This window comes from Balaenoptera musculus, chromosome 17 (assembly GCF_009873245.2).
Source record: "Balaenoptera musculus isolate JJ_BM4_2016_0621 chromosome 17, mBalMus1.pri.v3, whole genome shotgun sequence".
Taxonomy (NCBI): domain Eukaryota; kingdom Metazoa; phylum Chordata; class Mammalia; order Artiodactyla; family Balaenopteridae; genus Balaenoptera; species Balaenoptera musculus.
Window position 1 is genome coordinate 77682318 of NC_045801.1, and position 21392 is coordinate 77703709.

General features: G+C 42.2%; 1 protein-coding gene across 1 annotated transcript in view; it reads left to right on the forward strand.

Annotated features, from left to right (window-relative positions):
• The first annotated feature begins 6792 nt into the window (after positions 1-6792).
• Positions 6793-21392, forward strand: part of TCEA1 (transcription elongation factor A1) — a 32547-nt gene continuing 17947 nt past the window's right edge. Inside the window, exons 1-3 of the mRNA XM_036830864.1 lie at positions 6793-7067; positions 15309-15371; positions 20183-20288. Of these exons, the coding sequence (XP_036686759.1) occupies positions 7005-7067; positions 15309-15371; positions 20183-20288 (232 nt within the window). The 5' untranslated portion in view covers positions 6793-7004. The remainder of the gene's footprint in view (positions 7068-15308; positions 15372-20182; positions 20289-21392) is intronic.

Below are 21392 nucleotides of genomic sequence, written 5' to 3' on the forward strand. Positions count from 1 at the left end.
AAATAAATAAATACAACACAAACTTATATTTCATATCATTCAAAACACCTAGAAATGCTAAATAAACTAGGGTAAAAATCAGCTTGCCCTAAAGAAATTGCATCCTGCGGTACCCAGAGAGAACTGAAAAGGGACCTAAAACCCACACAGCACACTTGACTCGGGGTCTCAGAAATAACTCACCCGTTATGAAGCTAGCACCCTTTTAAGGGCTGCGCTGTTTGTCACAAGGTGAACTGGAAAAAAGTCTGACTGCCAGGAAGCGATGGGGAAGCTTGTCTGTTCTGGCTTGGGCTCTGAGTGAGAGAGAAGGGAGCTCTTCACTTGAATTTGTTTAACCAGAAGCTTGCCCTCATAGATATTTGGATTTTGAATTTATACTATTAATGTGGCCTGGAAACACATAAGCTTCTAAGTTAATATCAACAATTTCCTTGGGGACTTCCCTGGCAGTGCAGTGGTTAGGCCTCGGCACTTTCACTGCTGGGCTTGGGTTTGATCCCTGGTCGGGGAATTAAGATCCAGCATGCTGCAAGGCGAGGCAAAAAAAAAAAAAAAGAATTTCCTCAGACTGGCTCTGCCCCTCGGGCACCTGGAAGAGGCAAACAGATTCTTTTTATTTGTTTATTTATTTAGGCGGGCTTCTCATTTCGGTGACTTATCTTGTTGCAGAGCACGGGCTCTAGGCATGTGGGCTCCGTAGTTGTGGCGCATGGGCTCAGTAGTTGTGGCTCACGGGCTTAGTTGCTCCACAGCACGTGGGATCTTCCCGGACCAGGGCTCGAACCCGTGTCCCCTGCACTGGCAGGCGGATTCTTAACCACTGTGCCACCAGGGAAGTCCCCAAACAGATTCTTTATGGAGAGTGACATTCTGAACCCAGGCTGGTTAATTTAGCCCTGCCAAAAGTGAGCTCAACACCCCCAAAGGATGAAGCCTATGAGAAAACTACCTACACAGGAACAGGAGGTGACACAAAAGGTAAAGGGATCATTGGGCTCTCAGGAACTTTAAGGGGATAGATGGTATGAGAGAGTTAACCAACCAGAGAAAAGAACAGGCAAGTGCGAAGAAGGACACAGTATCAGAAAATGCAGCTTTGGGGACACGGGTTCGAGCCCTGGTCAGGGAAGATCCCACATGCCACGGAGCAACTAAGCCACAACTACTGAGCCTGCGCTCTAGAGCCCACGTGCCAACTACTGAACCCCGCGCGCCTAGAGCCCGTGCTCCGCAACAAGAGAAGCCACCGCGATGAGAAGCCCACGCACCACAACGAAGAGCAGCCCCCGCTCGCTGCAACTAGAGAAAGCCTGCGCGCAGCAACGAAGACCCAACGCAGCCAAAAATAAATAAATTTATATAAAAAAAGAAAATGCAGCTTTGAAAAAGAAAACGTCTAGAAGTGAAAAATAACCACTCAAGTGAAAAATCTTAATGGAGAAGCATTATTTATGATGGTAAAATATTTGAAACAACCCAACGTGGGATAAAAGTGGACCAGCTAAATAAACTGCCCTCCACCTACACAATGGATTGTTACACTGCTATAAAAAAAGAATGAGGATGCTCTGTATTAATCTGGGAAGGATTCAGAATACATTATTGATGAAGAAATAATGTAAAAAACAAAGGGGAGGAAATAAGACCATATATTTGACTTGGCTAGAATTTGCATTAAAAGAAAACCTCAAATGCGAGGAGGATGCAAAGAAGAATCTCATAAAAGTGGTTATGGATCGGGGAACGGATGAGGCAGGTAAGGAAAGGAGGGGAGAAGGCCGGCCTTGGATGTGCTTTTTTTATTCTTCAGATTTTTTACTGTTGTAAAATGTAACAAAATTTACAGTTTTAACCACTTTAAAGTTATACAGTTCAGTAGCATTAATTACATCCACATTGTTGTGCAACCGTCACCACCATCCACCTCCAGAACTTTATCAGCTTCCCAAACTGAAACCCCATACTCCTTGTTCTTCAGATTTTTGAGTTGTAATATCTGACCTACAAAAAATATTCAAATGGATGAATTAAACTGCATATTAGGGACTTCCCTGGTGGTCCAGGGGTTAAGACTCCACACTCCCACCACGGGGGCCTGGGTTCGATCCCTGGTCAGGGAACTAGATCCCACATGCTGCAACTAAAGATCCCGCATGCTGCAACTAAGACCCGGCGCAGTCAAATAAATATTAAAAAAAAACCAACTGCATATTAGACACAACAGACGTGTATGTGTGTGAAATTGTGTATGAAAGAAAGCTCTGAGGAATTTACTCAGAAGAAATCCCAGCAAGCAAAAGGGGAGGGTAAGAGACTAGAAAAGTAAAATTAAGAGGTCCAATATAAAGTTTAATGGAAGTTGCAGGAGAGAAGAGAATGGGAGAGAAGCAATACATGAAGATAAAATGACTGACATTTTTCCAGACTTCAGGAAAGGTAAGAAATCTCAGGTTCAGGAAGAAAAATGAGTTACTAACAGGATAAATAAACTAAGTCCCTAAAGAGACATTTCATGGTGCAAAGCAAAACTGCATACCATAGAAAAAGATCTTAATAGCAACCAGAGAGAGCCTGCTTTCACTGTCACACAGCATACTTAAGAAAAACACCACCAGAGGTCAGAAGATAATGGAATAACATCAAAGTGGGAGAGAAAAGGACAATTGGGAACTTCTACAGAGGTCAAACTCATTTCACAGTGAGGGCAAAAGAAAACCACTTTGACATAGAAAGTTTATGAGAAAAAGAATACTGACAGAACTGTTAAAAGGTGTTCTTTCAGAAAAAAAATGAGCCAGAGGAAAGGAGAGATGCAAAGAATGGGGAAAGAGTGGTAAACATTTGGGTAACTAAACAAGCACCGACTGCATGAAACTAATACTAACTTGGGAGCTGAAACACGACAAAAATGAAGTACCTGCCAAAATCAGTTGTATTTTATATACTAGCAAGGAACATGTAAAACCAAAATTTAAAATACAATACTACTTATTATTGCCCAGAAGAAAAAATACCTAAGTGTAAACCTAACAAATCATGTATAGGATATGGAGGCTGAAAACTACAAAATGCTGATGAAAGACATCAAAGAAGATGTAAATAAATGGAGACAAACATCGTGTTCATGGATTGGAGGACCCAGTATAGTAAAGATGTTACTTCTCCCCAAATGGATAGAAAACTTAATGCAATACCTCTCAGAATCCCAGCAAGATTCTTGTAACTATACACGAGATTATCCTAAAATTTATATGGAAAGGCGAAGAAACCAGAATAGATTAAACAGTATTGAAAAAGAAGAAAGTGGGAGAAATCCATTGGATTTCAAGACTTACTATACAGTGACAGAAATCGAAACTATGTGGTATTGGCAGAGAGAGACACATAGATGAACAAGATAAAGCAGAAATAGCCCCACACAAGCACAGCCAAATGGTTTTGGACAAAGGTACAAAAGCAATTAAACGAAGGAATGATAGTCTTTCAACAAATGGTGCTGAAGCAATTGGACATCCAAAGCCAAAGAAATGAACCTTGAACTAGACCTCATACCTTATACAGAAGTTAACTTAAAATGGATCATAGACTTAAACATCAAATATAAAACTATAAAACTTACAGAAGAAAACCCAGTAGAAAATCTTCAGGATCTAGGGCTTGAAGTGTTTCTAAATAAGACAGCAAAAGTATAATACCTCAAAGAAAAAAATTAATTGGACTTCCTCAAAATCTAAAACTTTGGCTCTTTCAAAGACCCTGTTAAGAGGATGAAAAGACAAATTAAGACTGGGAGAAAATATCTACAAACCACATACCCACATAATCCAGTACCTATAATATATAAAGAACTCTCAAAACTCAACAGTTAAAAAAAAATCCAATTAGAAAATAGGCAAAAAAACATGAAGAGAGGACTTCCTTGGTGGCACAGTGGTTAAGAATCCGCCTGCCAATGCAGCGGACACGGGTTCGAGCCCTGGTCTGGGAAGATCCCACATGCCACGGAGCAACTAAGCCTGTGCGCCACAACTACTGAGCCTGCGCTCTAGAGCCCACAGGCCACAACTACTGAGCCCGCGTGCCACAACTACTGAAGCCCGCGTGCCTAGAGCCCGTGCTCCACAGCAAGAGAAGCCACCTCAACGAGAAGCCCACGCACCGCAACAAAGAGTAGCCCCCGCTCACCGCAACTAGAGAAAGCCCGTGTGTAGCAACGAAGACCCAATGCAGCCAAAAATAAATAAATAAATAAAATTAAAAAAAAAAAACAACATGAAGAGATACTCACTGAAGAGGCGACATGGATGGTAATCGAGCAGATGAAAATACATTCAACATCGCTAAACCATTAGGGAAGTGAAAAATTAAAACCAAAATGAAATATCACTATATACTTATTAGAACAGCTAAAATAAAAAATAATGTCAATGCCAAATGCTGGTGAGGATGCAGAAAAATTGAGCTTTATTTCATCTCCACCCCTACAAGTTTGAAAGCTACATATCGTTGTATTCTTTTTTACTTAGCCTTACATTGTGAAAATTTAATCTAAATGGAATGACTATTTCTCATCTATTTTCCGAAAATAGGAGAACCATAGAATATTTCAACTTCTGTCATCCCTCCCACTGTATATAAGAAACCCACAACTTTCCTTTTGAAGCATTCATAGACTGACAGGGAATTATGAAGATAGTACAGAGAGGTCCTGTGTACACTTCACCCAGTTTTCTCCACTGGTTACATCTTACATATGTAAGATGAACAGAGCCTAAGAAATCTGTGGGAACCCATCAAGTATATGACATACACATCATGGAGTCCTAGGAGAGAAGAGAGAGGCAGCAATAATATTTGAAGGAACGACGGCAAATCTCTCCCCCGACCCAAATTTTGATACCATTACCACCAGATTTGTACTACGGTTCCACTATCTCCACATCATTGTCAACACTTGTTTTTATCCATACTTTCATTCTAACCGTCCTAGTGTATGTGAAATGGTATCTCATGCAGCTTTAATTTGCATTTCCCTAATAACTGATTGTGTTGAGCATATTTTAATGTGCTTGTTGGCCATTTATACATCTGGAGAAATGTCTAGGCCTTAGCCCAACTTTTAACCAGGTTGTCTTTTTGTTGTTGAGTTTTAAGACTGCTTTATATGTCCAGGACACTAGGTTCTTATCAGATATGATTTGCAAATATTGTTTCCCATTTGGTGGGCTGTCTTTTCTCCTCTTGATAGCAATCTTTGATGTGCAAACCTGTTTAATTTTATCAAAGTCCAGTTTATCTGTTTCCTTTTGTTCCTTGTACTTTTGGTGTCATACCTAAAAAACCATTGCGAAATACAAGGTCATGAAGATTTATCATTGCCATTTTAACAAAATTAAGTGTTTCCAGGTTGCCTCTTGTAAGCTCTGTAAAACTAACTCTTGCCCCCAACACCCCTGGAAAAGTGTGCCACTGCTTGTGAGGCAAGGTACTCCCCAATCCATGGATTGTTTTCCTTTGGATAAAGCACATCAGACTCTTCACTAAATTGTTTCAGTTTTGTCATTTGACAGTGTTATGTGTATTTTACCACAGTGAAAGTATAGTAAGCTGATTCTTTGGAAAAAAACAAAAATGACAATTATTAGAGTAAATGTACAAAACTACAAACATAAATGGCGATTTGTACATACTCATTAACTGATGCATCAAGTGGACAACAAACTGAGGTATAAGTATTTGAACAGTAAAATTAATTTTGGGCTAATGGGCCCACATAAGACTTCACATCTGCCGTTATAGAATACACATTCTTTTTCAGGACATATAAAATATTTATAAAAATTGATAAAACAAATCTCAGTAAATACCTTAGAACCAGTAACTTTGCAATCGCATATTTTCACTGCCATTTAAGTTGGGAATCAATAATAAAAAGACAATTTTAAGATGAAAATAAATAAATAAATAAAAAGGGACATGGTTCAAGTTACTCTTTCCCCCAAATAACTGAGGTAGAACAAAACCTGACATCATAGTATAGAAAAAACATTATTAGGTGGTGAATTTTGACTAATGATGGTTAAATTGGGTGTGGGGATAGGTCTGCAAACTGCACGAGATGGTAGTCAAGGGCGTTAATTGGGCAAAGACCTATTGAAGGAGCCTATACTCTCCAGTATTGATCATTTCAATTCTCCACCTTGGCTTTATGTTGTTAGTCATAACCCTTTAGGACGTCAACTTCCTCACTGACCTTCAGAGCAGGCGAGATGCCTTCATTAACTTCTTTGATGAGAATGTTACTGTCAACTATTACTCAACTGTATTCAAGGTACTGCGTCCAACATTCTGAGTCAGGAAACAAACAAGATTGGGTCTCCGGCTTTACGGCGCTTACAAACGACTTTAAAGAGGAAGCGCTTACAATGGTCACATTCCTACGATAAAGGCCTATTTAGGGGGATGGGGAATCTGATTTCCAGGCAGCCGTCGACGGCGGGGAAAATGCTGGGGTTCCGACTGACTGCAAAAGCCGCCCACGTTCCAGCGTCCAAAGCCGCCGGGCTCGGCGCCCCGGGGCTCTCTGCGGGCGCCACAGCCCGGGGAAGGGGGACCGGGAGACGGGGAACGGGGAACAGGGGACGGGGTCCGCTGGGCGGGCGGGGCGGGGCCGGAGGGAGCGCGCGCAAAGCTCGGCCGCGCCGCCCGCCCACTTTCACGACAGCCGGAGAAGGCCTGCGGCCCGGCGGGCTTGTTGCCCGGCTGGTCGGCTGTCGATTGGAGGCCCCTGCTCGGCGCGCGCGGAGCTCGATTGGCGCTGCCTGCGGGGGAGGAGCGCTGCCGCCGCCGCCGCCCCCGCCGTCGCAGTCGTCGTGAGTGAGGAAGCGCGTCGGTCACGCCTGCTGAGGGCCCTCGCCGAAGCCTGGGCTTACTCGCCGCCCCGCCAGCTCCGCTCGTTTCCCGTCCCCCGCGGCCCGGCGCGGGGCAGGCCTGCCGGGGCCATGGAGGACGAGGTGGTCCGCATTGCCAAGAAGATGGACAAGATGGTGCAGAAGAAGAACACGGTGAGCGCGGCGGGCCGGAGGGAGGCCGGGCGGCGGGCGGGGGCCAGTCGGCCTGAGGGGGCTCCCGGCCCGCGGTGAGCGCGGCGGGTGCCCCGTGACGGCGGCGAGGCCCGCGCTCTGGGGAGGGGTTCTTGGGGAGGGGGGAGCTTCGTGTCCCGCGGCCGCGTCCCGGGCAGGGGTTCTGGGGGGCGTCCTGTCCCGCAGCTGCGTCCCGGGCAGGGGTTCTGCGGGGCGTCCTGTCCCGCAGCTGCGTCCCGGGCAGGGGTTCTGGGGGGCGTCCTGTCCCGCGGCCGCGTCCCGGGGAGGGGGTCCTGGGGGGGTCCCGGGGAGGGCGTCCGGTCCCGCGGCCACCGGCGCTGGGACCCGCCCTGGGCGCCCGAGGCCCCTCGTGATTAGCGCAGCCCGGTAAACTCCATCGAGGCGTCCTCCTCATTATTTTAAACGTGACGGTGGTAAAGCCTCGCTGGTTTAGCTGAGGAGTGCAGAGAGCCCTCCCTGTTTGAAAGATTTCGTTCTCTTTCCCGGGTTCATTGGCCAGCAGCGGGAAAACAACATCAAACAGAGGTTTGTGATCAGTTTTAGACATGAAAGTGTTCAAGCAAAACGTGAATTTCCTGGATCTTGTTTTTGAGGAAGGCTGAACATTCCCTTGATTGTCTCAACTCCCCTGCATGTTTGCTTAGCAATTAAAAAAGGTGGACTACGCCAGTGTACTTGGCAAGTTGCTAAACTTTTTGGAGAAAGTGGATCTTGTTAGGCCGCGGAGTGCGGGGAGCTGTGTTTAAGGCACTGCCGCCGACGAGGCTGTGCTGCCGGCTGGATTTGGACACACGTCGTTGCTGGTCCTCTCAGTGGTTTACGGTTGCTACCGGTGGCGTTTTCTGTTACTGATAACGTGTGCACGTGAACGTGTTCTCTTGCGGTTTGTATGAGGTGCTCCAGTTTCTGCATTTCTGTCCACCTGTGTGGGCCACTCTCAGTCCCTTGCTTCCGAGTCGTCTATATTTTCAGCTAAACTTCTGAAATTCTAAGTCCAACGAATGTGAAGGAGAGAAGGGCTGCTCTGATTTGCACAGCACTTTGGAGTTACAAAGCGTTTGTGCAGAATTCTTTGGGGACTCACGACAGCTGTGTTGCATTCATTTTACAGAATAAGAAACTGAGTCAGACCAAGCAGTTCACCTCCTTAAATGAAGTGTGCGTTGTGGATTAAGCCAGGACCCGAGTTTTCTGCTGGGCAGCATGCAGAAGTAGTGTTAAACACCGAATTCTTAAGACTTCAGACTTGGTGTGCGCCTCTTTTCCTTTAACAGGTGCATTGCCCGGCGTGTAATTTCATACCCCGTTCATCTGTCTTTGCAATTTTGGCTTTTTAAGGTATTTCCTGTTTGTTTTCTGTTCCAGACGTTGCCTGTGCCATTTATTTTTTCTGTTGATACAGGCCTTTCATTCCTCACTGCAAGTGATGAGTTCTGTATATTTGATTGGCTGAACGTTTCTGTTATTCTGTTTAAACTGGCAAGTTTTTTTTCTTTGCCTAGAGAACCCTAGACTCCCCTAGTAGCAGCTGGCTCCTAGGGAAAAAGGCCGTTTCTTGGGTAATTTTTTTCTCGAACTCAGGCTATAAAATGTGTACCTTTTAATCATCTAGTGCACTAGGTGTTTTTGTTTGTTTCCTTTCCTTGAAATAGACGTTTCCTAGAAATGAGGAATTCCTTAGTGAGCAAGTATGGAGAAGACCAGTTTGTATTTATCTGCAGTTCTCAAATTATAAACACATAATGCATCAGCAGGAGAATGAGGATAAACTCCACAGATAATCCTCAAGTCTCATTTTTCTTTTCAAATCTTATATTTCTAGTAGTACAGAACTTTACCAATATAAAAACTTGCCCCCCCCCAAAAAAAGGTAAAATTGACTGGCTCTTTTACTTTTTTTTCCTTCTCTCTTTTCCTGTCTGTCTTACAGAAATTCAAATAGGCAAATGAAATAGAGAAAGGGAAATGGTCTGAATGACTCTCCCTCCCTGCCCTCCAGAGCACATCAGCAGCCCATAAATAGTTTTTTAAGTGTTCAGTAATTTAACAGAAGTCATTCTGGGGGTTTTAGGATTATGGTAGATTTGTTTCTCTTTTTTGTGTGTCTGGTTTCCAGATTTTCTCTGTGAGTTATTTTTTATATTATTTTGATACTGTGAAAAAGTAAACTTTGCTTGAAAAGTAATAGTTATCCTCTGAATTGAAGTTTAAGTGCTGTTATTAGATATTGTTTTAATAAAACCGTAGGTGTCACTTTTAAGTAATAATAAAACAGCTACCATTTATTGAGCTATTACTCTGAGCTAGGCATTCTACTAAGTTACCTACTTTATCTCATTTATTCCTCAGTTTATTGAGATAAGTATTATCTCTATTCTAAAAATGAGGAAATGAAGTATTTAGAAAGTTAAGTGAATTGTTTTAAGCCTAATAGCTACAAAGAGACCAAATGAAGATGTGAATCTAAATCTATTTTGCTTCAAAGCCAGTACTACTCTGTTCAACTACAGCATCTCTAGGAGACCCTTGCATCTGTATCTGAACCTTGCCTGGGTACAGTTGTACGACCAGGGCACTTGCTGTCATGGGGCAGACGGGCTTCCCTAAATATCCCAACAATATCTTGACCTGGTACTACCCAGGTGTTGCCTCACGTGTGTACTTGATCTTAAACAGTACACACTTTGAGGCCATGATGAACCACGTGAATTAGTGCCAAATTTTCAGATATTAACTTTTTTTTTTTTAAATAATGTATTTTTAAAAATTTATTTATGTATTCATTTTTGGCTGCATTGGGTCTTCACTGCTGTGCGTGGGCTTTCTCTAGTTGCAGCGAGCGGAGGCTGCTCTTTGTTGCGGTGTGCGGGTTTCTCATTGTGGTGGCTTCTCTTGTTGCGGAGCACCAGCTCTAGGCGCGTGGGCTTCAGTATTTGTGGCGTGTGGGCTCAGTAGTTGTGGCTCGCGGGCTCTAGAACGCAGGCTCAGTAGTTGTGGTACATGGGCTTAGTTGCTCCGCAGCATGTGGGATCCTCCCGGACCAGGATCGAACCTGTGTCCCCTGCATCAGCAGGAGGATTCTTAACCACTGCGCCACCAGGGAAGCCCCAGGGTATTAGCTGTTTTTTACATAGCTTTTTTCTTGTCATTCTGGCTTTATCAATAAGCAAGTCTTTGACTCCTAATCTTGGTTCAAATCCTGGCTCTTCTGAACTTTAGCTGTGTGATCTTAGGCAAGCTTCTTAACATCTCTAAAATGTTTTTCTTGGTAGTAAATTGGAGATAGTTTAGTAAAGATTAGATGAATATGAAATTGTTGGCAGTGCCTAGGATATGGTAAAGGCTAAAAAAACTTCTGGGTTATCTTTGTAAAGGATTTATAGCACTAGACTGTAGAAAGAGGAGTCAGGTGAGAGCGTAGAATTTTCAAGCTCACGGACACATTTTGTGGGGTGTTGAGGTTTGTGTATTTTTTCTGCACTGAAGGCTCAGAGCTGAGTAGAATTAAATTGCAGAGAGAGAAACTGAAACTAGGTGTTAGAATTTCCTAGGAGCAGAAATACCTGAAATATGTACATTTCTAAGTCTTTATTGTACCTGGGTTAGAAAGAAAACTTTGGATTCCATATCAGGGTTAGATTAATTAGCATAAATTGAAATTTAGAATGACTGCACAATTTTTTATAACAGCTTTATTTAGCTGTACATTACAGTTCACCCTTTTAAAGTACACAATTCAGTGGTTTTTAATATATTTGCAGATTTGTGCAGCTATCACCACTATCTAATTTTAGAACATTTTCATCGCTCCAGATAGAAACTGTCCATTAAGTAACCACCATATCTACCCCAACCACTAATCTACTTTAATAAAATAAAAATAAAATCTTTTATTTTTTAATTTTTATTTATTCATTTTTTGACCATGCTGCGTGGCTTGCAGGATCTTCATTCCCTCACCAGGGATTAAACCCAGGCCACTGCAGTGAAAGCACTGAGTCTTAACCACTGGACCGCCAGGGAATTCCCACAAGCTTTTAATTTTTATGAAGTTGAATTTATATATTTTTTCTATTGTTGCTTGTGCTTTTGGTGTAGAATAACTACAAATTTGAGGCGACATAGTAAATTTATATTTCCTAGTTTATAGTGATGTTGCTGAGCTGTAACTCACATATTTATAATTTGTTTCCTTTTTAAAAAAATAAGTAGCATCTTAATTTTTTAGACCTTAAAATCTCATCATAATTCTTAGTAAGAATTGTTTTTGAGTTGATTGGGCTTAAATAATGCTCTCTTAAAATGCTGGCTTTATGGCTCTTTGAGAATATTGTTATGGTAGAAACAGATAATTTTTATATCTTTTATACCTCTTATCAACCATCTCCTCTGTTAGGCACTCTAGATTGATACTTCATATGTGTTACATTACCTCATTTGACCATTTTAACTACTCAAGGTTGGCGTGTTATGCTCATGTACATATAAAGACGCTGAAGCTTGAGAAGGCCAAGTAACATTCCCCATATCTTATAATTTGGAAATGACAGAACATGGATTTGAATCTAGATCAGTCATATACTTGTAGCCCGTGTTCTCAACTGTATATTCCATGTTGCTCCTTCTCTCTTACGTCCCTTTGAAGAGAAGGATTTTTGTATCCTGTACAGTCTTGTATATACTGGGTTTTCAGTATACATTTTATAAAAGTACTTCTTTCTGATGACAGGTAGGAGTACCACCTATGTCATATGGTAGTGTGGTAGCTATTTATTTTTTAGCCAGTACTATGAACTAAATTTGACTCTGGAAGTTAAGGTAGAATCTTTCTTTCTCTTGCATCATTGTCTATAGGAGATGCTGCAATCTAGTAGACTTGACCTTTAGAGGCAGGTGATGATTGGGGACTGTTTGGTAATGCTGTTCATCAGAGTTCACAGAGCAGAACTGCCACGGGGGTTGGGGGAGGGGTTATGGCATGGAAAGAGCAGTGGTGTAAGGGTCAGGAAACTGGATTCTTGTCCCTTTACATTACCCATCAGTGTGGCCTCGGGCAAGTCACTTACCTTCTCTGAGTTTAAGGTTTTTTTCTTGTATAATTGAGGGTTTGAAGTAGATGCTGAAAGGTTTCTGCCTATTTTTGAATTCGCTGAGGTCAGAAAGGGTTTCTGTTGTGCTCATTGCTGTGTCCTCAGCACAGAGCAGAGCTTGGCACATGGTACTAGTTGGGTATTTGTTGAGAGGCAATAAGTGTCCTTTGACAGAATGGGGTAAATCTCACCTTTTCTAGTTAGTAATCATGTGACCTTGTGCAAGTTTCTTAACTTAACCTGGGCTTTAATTTCCTCCTCTGTAAAACGGGGACGATAAGATTCCCTGCTTCCGTAGGGTTTATTGTAAAGATGAAATGAGATACTGCGTGTAAAGTGTTTAACGCAGCGCTTGGCACACAATGACACTCAAAAGCTTTTGTCACTGAATTAATATACGATCATCTCTTTTTTGCCCTTTCACTCACCCAGATCATGAAAGTTGTTTATTTCTTTTTTTATAAATTTATTTATTTGTTTATTTTTGCCTGCATTGGGTCTTCGTTTCTGCGCGTGGGCTTTCTCTAGTTCCGGCGAGCGGGGGCTACTCTTTGTTGCAGTGCTTGGGCATCTCATTGCGGTGGCTTCTCTTGTTGTGGAGCATGGTCTCTAGGTGCGTGGGCTTCAGCAGTTGCAGCCCGCGGGCTCAGTAGTTGTGGCTCGCGGGCTCTAGAGCGCAGGCTCAGTAGTTGCGGCTCACGGGCCTAGTTGCTCCGCAGCATGTGGGATCTTCCAGGACCAGGGCTCGAACCCGTGTCCCCTGCATTGGCAGGTGGATTCTTAACCACTGCGCCACCAGGGAAGTCCTATCTTCCTTTTTAATTGATCCTAGGTCAGAAATCGTTCAGAAAGACCATGGAGACATGGGTAGAAGAAAAACATCTATGGTAGATAAGGATACAGGCCCACAGTCTCACAATCAAAACCTTTAGAGTCTGATATATTTGAGAATTCCAAATTTTTCAGGTTTATAAAGATGATGTAGTACAAACATCATATATTTCATGATATCCTCAGTGAGATCTGGGCAGTTCCCAGTAATCAGATATTAGCATTTCTGTAGTGAAATGCAGCATTTTCGCATTAAGTGGGGTAAGTAGAACATAAATAGCTTTATGCATCTGTTGAGATGGGATGTTGCTGCCAAGCGAGTTTACTGAAGATCTGTGAGAAATGCGAAGTCTTTTGGTTTTCAAGGGATTTTGGTTTGGGGATTTGCAGATACGGGATTGAAGATAACTCGCTCACAAAAATGTCGTGCCTATACAAATTCTTGATTAATAGTAAATTTAAAATCAGTGTTTTATTTTTTAACAACTCTAATGTTTTACTATTTTTAGTTGCCTCTAAAGAAAAATTATGGAATTTTATGATCAGAAGGAATCTGAGCAATGGATCATTAACATCCTTCCTTCATAATAGTCTGTTTCATAATTTCTTTTGAACTTAAGTTTTTATTTATGAGGTACTGGGTTAAATTAAAATGATGTCTCTGTTTGTTGCCAGAAGAAAAGTTAATACTGTTTTATTCTCTACAGCCAAGTCTGTCTGTCAGCTTTAAATGGAAAAATTATCTGACTGGAAACCTCTGCTTGATTTTAAATTTAAGAAATGTACTGATACCATGAGGTTCCATGCTTGTTTCTTCCTTTGGGGTGCGTATGAGGGATGTGTTGCAGGGCTTTCTGTGTTCCCTGGGTGTGCTGTGTTTCACTGCTTCGTAGGGTGCTCGTTTTCATATTGTAACATTTCAGAAAGCAGAATGAGTTACACATGTTGCTGGCCAGATGGCCGTTGGGATGTACTTTCACAGGCGGAGCATCAAACCCAGCATTGACATTTGCGGAACGGGTGTCGGTGGCTTGGAAGCAAATCTGAGAGAGTAGTGGCGTGCTCTTCGACCCTCGAGGGACCAAATGGTAGCAGAGAAGTGGGGGCGAAGGCAGTGAGCCCCGCGCACCTCAGTGCCCACAGAGAGCTAGTGGCTCTGAGCTCTTTTATGGATTCTTTTGTGAAGTGTTGTGTTACTAGTGTTTCGATAACAACTCTTTGTGGGCTAAAGACAGATATTATTGAATCTGAGTCAGTAAACAATTTATAAGCATTAGACTCTGAGTGCAACATAGTTTTAGAACCGCCTTAGCCAGTTTTGATTATATTTTTCTTTTTCTGTATGTAAATGGTGATACATGATAAAAATTCCAAGTCTAAGAGAATTGCAAAAGTAAAAAGGTGATAAAAAAGTTTTCCATAGTTTAATAGTTTTTTTGTTAGTGGTATGTAGAATAATGATTTGTCCAAATATAGTACATTAAGTCACTATTAGACTAAACGAAATATGACTGATTAAGTGGATGTATTAGAGGAGCTGAAATATGGCCAATGGAATGAATATCAGATTGGAACGTTGGCCACAAGCTGCAGGTGGCGCTGTTGCTTCTCCCCTTTTAACCTTAGCGCTCTCCATAAAGCTTCCAGGTTTGTTCCGTCTTCCTCAGCCACGTGGGAGCCTTTGATTCTAGGTGGCACCTGGCAGTGGACAGGCCTGCGAGCTTCACGCAGATCTTAACTGTGGATTTCCTTTCAGAATTTGCTTTTTACTGCTTTGCAAGAATCAGGTAGACAGCAGTGTTCTTGTGCCTGAGCAGCGAGGTACAGCGGCCTCGTGAGGGTTCCAGGGAAGTGATGCCCCTCTCGAATGCTGGAGGTGCTGTGGCATCTTGGGGACCCTCCCCTCCGCCGCCACTCCCACGTCCCCAGGCAGCTGCCCTCCATGAGTTTCGGGGTGTGTTGTGCCACCACAGTAAGAAACATTTTATGTTTGTAATTGGGGCACATATAGACAAATACTGCTGAAAGTAAACTTTCACAAAACAACACTTAGGTGCTGGTTATAACCCAGTAAATGCATTTTATGATCCTCTAGTGAGTCGCAACCCCTGTTTGGAAAACTCTTTCTCTCTCTCTCTCATCTATATATCTATATACCATTCTCCTCACATGAATAAGTGAGCCCTAGTGAATTGTAGATAGGAAAATATAAATTTAGATCTCTAGTTACTCCTTGCTTTACTATCTGGGAAATTCAATTTGAAATTATTTTATTTTACAGGCTGGAGCGTTGGATTTACTGAAGGAGCTTAAGAATATTCCCATGACCTTGGAATTATTACAGGTATGTGCTAATATGTATCATAATTTTTGAATAGGTATTTTTGTATTTTCCTGTTATGGTGAAACATTATTAACTTTCATTTTTTTAAGATGGTAACATAAATCAGTAATCTACTAAGTTACCATTGTAGAAAAATGTTGCCTTTCTCAGGAAGAATAAAACATACCCTCTGAGGTTGACAGTGGGAGTGAAACTCACTATGAAAGGAAATTGGACTCTTGGCCCTGACTTGACCTCCCAAGATTTCCCTTTCTGGATCTGCGGTCGCCAGCTGTGCTGCGTGAAGCTGGCCTGAGGGTGAGGGTGCAAGGGTCGCTTGCTCTTCTCCCTCTCAGCGCCGGCCTGCCCTGTGCACAGTCGGGTGTCTGGTCGTCATTGTGTAGAGTCATTACTCAAGTCTTAATGTTGCAGCAGGACTAAAACATAAAAATACAACTTTAACACAAGTCAGAATGTTAAAAAGGAAACTTAATTGTGAGGTGAATCTGGCTATTTTCTACTACACATTTCTTATTATCCGTGAGTGCCGCCTTTGATATTTCCATTCCATTAAGTCAGAATTTAGGGAAGGGTGACAGGGGTGTGTACGTGGTTGAGGAAAAAAAAATCACATGTATTTTCACTAACATCTAACTGAAATCGAGCATTTCTTTCAATTATGAAGGCAGTCAACCACAGTTGAATTAGTATTTATGACTAACTGAAAGAAATCACAGATATTTTAACCTCATGTTGTAGATATACGTGTTATAGATATGTTGACGTGTGTTTTTGCCCATTATTATGGTAGCTCTTATATGTTATGCTAGATCTTATTTAATGTTTTAATAAAGGAGCACGTGTATTACTGTATCACATTTAAGAAAACATTTTGTAACTTTATATAACTGCTTTTCTTTGTAATCCTATGTATTTAATCCATTTTGAAAGCATTCTGAGGAGGAGTCCATAAGCTTCAGTTTACCAAAGGGATCCATGGTGGGGAAAAAAGGTTAAGAATGCCTCCTCTAAGAATAGAACCAAGAGGAGAAAGGAAGCAACTCATTAAGTCCTGTCTTCTCAGTTCAGATATCCTGTCCAAGGATCTGCAGGTCTGGCAAATCAGTTCTGAGAATGACCTTGAGTTTGTGTCAGTACCTCACCACCTAGTGTGGCCTTATCCTAGCAGTTCTGTGTGGGGATAATCACATCGAAAACAACAGTAACCTCAGTGTTTGTTTAAGAGATGTGTAGTTTTATAGAGGGTGTGGAGTTTGGGTAGGGTTATCATTTGTAATACACTTTGATTTTTTTATATGCTTCAATCCTTGGAAAGTTTATGTATTTATATAACAAACATTTGAGTTTTTATTAGGATTAGAAATTGTGTTGGGGTTATAAAGATGAATAAAATATGGTCTTTCCCCCTCATTGAGCTTAAAGTCTAGTAGAGGAAAACTGCCACGTAAACAAACAGAAAGGTATAGTTGCCCGGATAGAAGTCTGTATAGGATTTACAGTAAGTCCCCTACATACGAACGAGTTCCGTTCTGAGAGCTCATTCATAAGTCTAATTTGTTCGTAAGTCCCACAAAGTTAGCCTAGGTACCCAACCAATACAATTGGCTATATTGTACTGTACTGTAATAGGTTTATAATACTTTTCACACTAATAATACATAAAAAAACAAACACAAAAAATAAAACATTTTTAATCTTACAGTATAGTACCTTGAATAGTACAGTAGTCCAGTACAACAGCTGGCATCCAGGGGCTGGCACTGAGTGAACAGGCAGGAAGAGTTACTGACTGGAGGAGGGAGAGGAGGTGGGAGAAGGTAGAGCTGAAGGATGGTCAGCAATAGGAGACGGAGGGCAAGCTGCAGTGTCACTCACACCTGACGCTGATGGCACAGGTTCTGGGTCCTTGCTGGATTCAATTCTATCTACCCTCTTGAAAAAACGGTCCAGTGATGTTTGGGTAGTAGCTCTTTTTTTCTCGTCATAGATGACATGGTAGCACTGGATTGCATTCTGAACGGCCTCTGCAACCTTCGTGTACCATTCTACGTTTGGGTCCTGTGCCTCAAAAACTAACAGTGCCTCCTCAAATAGAACTAACTTATGTGATTGGACATGCGAACACCCGTTCGCATCTTTGCAAGTTCGCAACTTGAAGGTTTGTATGTGGGGGATTTATTGTATTTGTTATAGGTAGGGCAAGAAAGAAGCACAAAGAAGTTTACTTCTTAATCTGATTACTTAACCTGGGAGGCTCAGGAAAGCCTTCATATGGTGATAGAGTGTAAACTGAGTCTCAAAACATGAATAGGTTCTCCCTAGGCAGATAGGACCGGGAAGGGTATTCCAGCAGAGGAGGCAGGATGTGGAAGCAGTACGACCTGTTCAGGTGGAGGAAGTCTGATGCAGGGCTGAAGACAGGCTGGCTGGCGTGCAGGGCTGCGGCTGCGACCCTGAGAGCACCTGCCTGGCGGCGTGGGGCGGGGGAGCGCGCGACCGGGCTTGCAGGGGGGAAGAGTCGGGAAGCTTGGTGACTGACGCGGGTTCTCAGGGAGCAGCGATGAGGGCCTGAGCTGAGGGCGTAGCAGTAGGAGTGGAGAGGAGGGGTACTTGTTATTGAGGGACAACCTACAAGAATTGGTAGCCGACCAGGTGGGGGGGGGTGAAGGAGAAGGTGGAGTTTAGGATGATTGAGGTGTTTGCCGTGGTGACTGGGTAGATGGTGCCATTTTACAGTAAAGCAAAATTCAAGAAAACCTAATGTGGTGGGGCTGGGATGAGAAGGAAATAAAGGTGGAAGGGTAAAGAGATAAAGGATAATTTTGGATCCATTGGGTTTTGAGATGCCTGTGAAACAGATGTAGATTCTGCTATGTAGCTGAGTTTATATCCTAGAGCAGTGCTGTCAGATAGCTTCATAGTCCTTTCCTCTTTCTACTTTCTTCTGCTCTTCCCAAAATACCTCCTAAAAGGAAGAAACAAACTTACTCAAATAATCTTAGCGTTTCACTCTACCTCCACAGCCTCGTTTCTTATTATTCTTGACCGGACAATCTCTCCCTTAAGTGAGCATGTTTATTACAGACCCCTGTGTTCTCCTTATGGGTTTTCTTAGGTTTTAAGCAGAGCTTAGGTTTGGTCTCTTTAGTGATCAGAACATTCTGTGATAATTAAAAAGCAGTCACCCTACAGCACACGGTTTGTTCATAATCTCCTTATACTTTTGCTCGCCTCTGACCACCTCCTAAAGTCCCATTTTCTTTGCCAATCCATGTTGATCCCAAGCTCCAGAACTGTATTAGTGACTCAAGTTATTTCCTCCACTCATTCCAAAATTGGGTTTTCTTCTAGGCGGGGGTCGGGTGCTGGGGAAGGAGGGACGCCACAGGCATCGGGGCGGTAGCAGTCAGCACGTTAGCGGCATCCTGTGGGGAAGCTCGGAGACCACGCAACTGAGCTGTGCTGTCCGCCCAGGCCCCTGCCTCTGGAAGGTTTTCTACATTGAAGTGCCTGCCACACCAGCTAACAAAGTAGTGTTTTAGAGAAGTTCTAAAACATTCTAAAGTTCTAAAAGTCTTTTCTTCACTGAAAAACTTTCTGAGAACATATTATTTTCTACAGGAAAGAAGCCACTTTCTGTGGGAAAAAAATTCCCAAAACACTAATCTCAAATCATCTTGGGGTTTTAGAGCCATGAGTCCCCTGTGTCTCTCTGCTGTGGAACCTTCATCCGCCTTGCTCGGCTCTCCAAGAGAGAACACAGGGCACTCCAGCCAGACACACATTCTAGATTCTTCAGCAGCTGTCCCGATTCTCTTTGTTGAGTACATTGAATAATTTAAAAGGAAATCTTAAGGACCCATTTATTTCTCAGCCTTAAAGTTTATAGCAGGGGTTCCCTTCTCTTTTTTTTTTTTCTCACTAACAATTCCTTTTGTTATTTTTTTCTTCCATATCCATATTTTGAAAGATTGTCTACTGACAACCTGAACTTACTAAATAATTTACCATTTTTTATTTATCATCCATAATTGGCCTGTCATAGCCTTTGTGTTCTTTAAGCACAATTTGAAAACTGTTGATGTGTTGGAAAGAGCATGGACTTTGGAGGTGACAGACCTGGATTAAAATCCAGTTTTTCCAGTTAGTAGTGGTGTGATGCTGGGCAGTTATTTATTGATACTTCCAGTCTGTTCATCTTTAAAAATAGGGATAATGATCTCGACTTTAAAGGGCTGTTAGGAAGGGTAATGAATGTGGATGCTCCCAGCATAACGCCGGGCACGTAGTGTCGCCACAAGTCAAATTATCTGTGTGTGTTCTGTGACGTCCATTCTTAATATCTGTGATTATGTGCTGGTGTTTAAACCTATGTGGGTGGTGGTATTTGTTTGGGTGTCCTTATAAGTTGCAACAGGTGGTGTACAGAGTAATCTGTAGGAGAATGTAGAGAAGCAAAGTGCGTGTGTTAGCCGTGGTTGCATCAGCCTGCCTTGTGTACAAACACAGACACTTTATCTTCTGTTCTTCTCTTGTGGGAAAGACTGATTTCGTTTTGCTAGTTAACCAGCCTTACTTTAGTAGCAAGTTACATGCTTGCAGGTCTCAGTGATGAGAACCTTGATGCGTCTAATGTTTGATTTGAAGATGTCTGTGTCTTAAGTCTACCATCTACCACTAAAAGAATTCAGATAATTGATTTTTTTTTTCTGTTCTAAAATGGAAACAGGCATCTGGGAAAGAAGAAAAGGAAACAATGAATTGCCTGAAATAAAAGCGCTTATACATATTTTTTTGTCATTGCCTTGCAGTCCACAAGAATCGGAATGTCAGTGAATGCTATTCGCAAGCAGAGCACAGATGAAGAAGTTACATCTTTAGCAAAGTCCCTCATCAAGTCCTGGAAAAAGTTATTAGGTATAATAGAGCTTCCATTACATATATTTATGATGTTCTGGTTTCTTCAGACATTGGGTTGTTGAATTTTTTTTCTCTTAATGAATATAGATGTTTTGAAATCAGTGCCTTATAATACGGGAGGGGGCTTTAGTCTGACTTCCTTGAGGGTTCTACTTTTTAAACTAGTCAGATTTAGCTTTCTTGTTTTTCAACACTTACAACTGAATTGCCTCTTTAAGAAGAAAATTTTCCTCCAAGGGGAAGATGTGACACTTTTGGAAAAGGTTTTTGAAATAGTTTTCTAACTTACAGAAAATTTGCAAGAATAATAAAAATAACTCAATGTGTCCTTTTTCTAGATCATTAATTTTTAACATTTGCCGTATTTGTTTTGTCATATTCTCTCTCCTCTGTATGTATATACTCTCACACACATTATTTTTTCTGAACCATTTGTGAATAGGTTGCCGCTGTCATGCTTTATTTACTCTTTAATACTTAAGTGTGTGTGTTCTTGGAACAAGTTTATTTTCTTATGTAATCATAATACAGGAAATTCAGGAAATTTAACATTGGTACAGTACCTTACTCTGCAGTGCATGTTGCAGTTTTGTCAGTTGTCCCAGTAACCACTCTTCCTGCTTTTCTCTCCTCCCGAACAGGACCTAGTCCAGGGCCATGTAATCTAGTCTGCCAATGTGGAATAGTTCTTTTAGTACATTGACTTTTGAAGAACGCACGCCCCTCCCCTCTCCCCCCTTTGTGGTTGTGTGTGGGTTTTTGTTTCTTTGTTTGTTTTGTTTTTTTGGTCTGCACAGCGCAGCTTGTGGGATCTTAGTTCCCTGACCAGTGATTGAACCCAGGCCCATGGCAGTGAAAACGCGGAGTCCTAACCACTGGACCACCAGCGAATTCCCCGCTTTGTTTTTAATAACATGTTCCTTATTTGGGGTTTATCTGGCATTTTCTCATGACTAGATCTGGTTGCGCATCCACAGTTGAGGTACTGCATACGTGTGTTGTGTCTTTCCCAGGTATCGCGTGCAGAGGCAAGGTGGTGTTAAGGTTGAGACCCAGCCAAGGTGTGCACTGCATCGTTATGATTTTTCCTCTTGTGTCTGG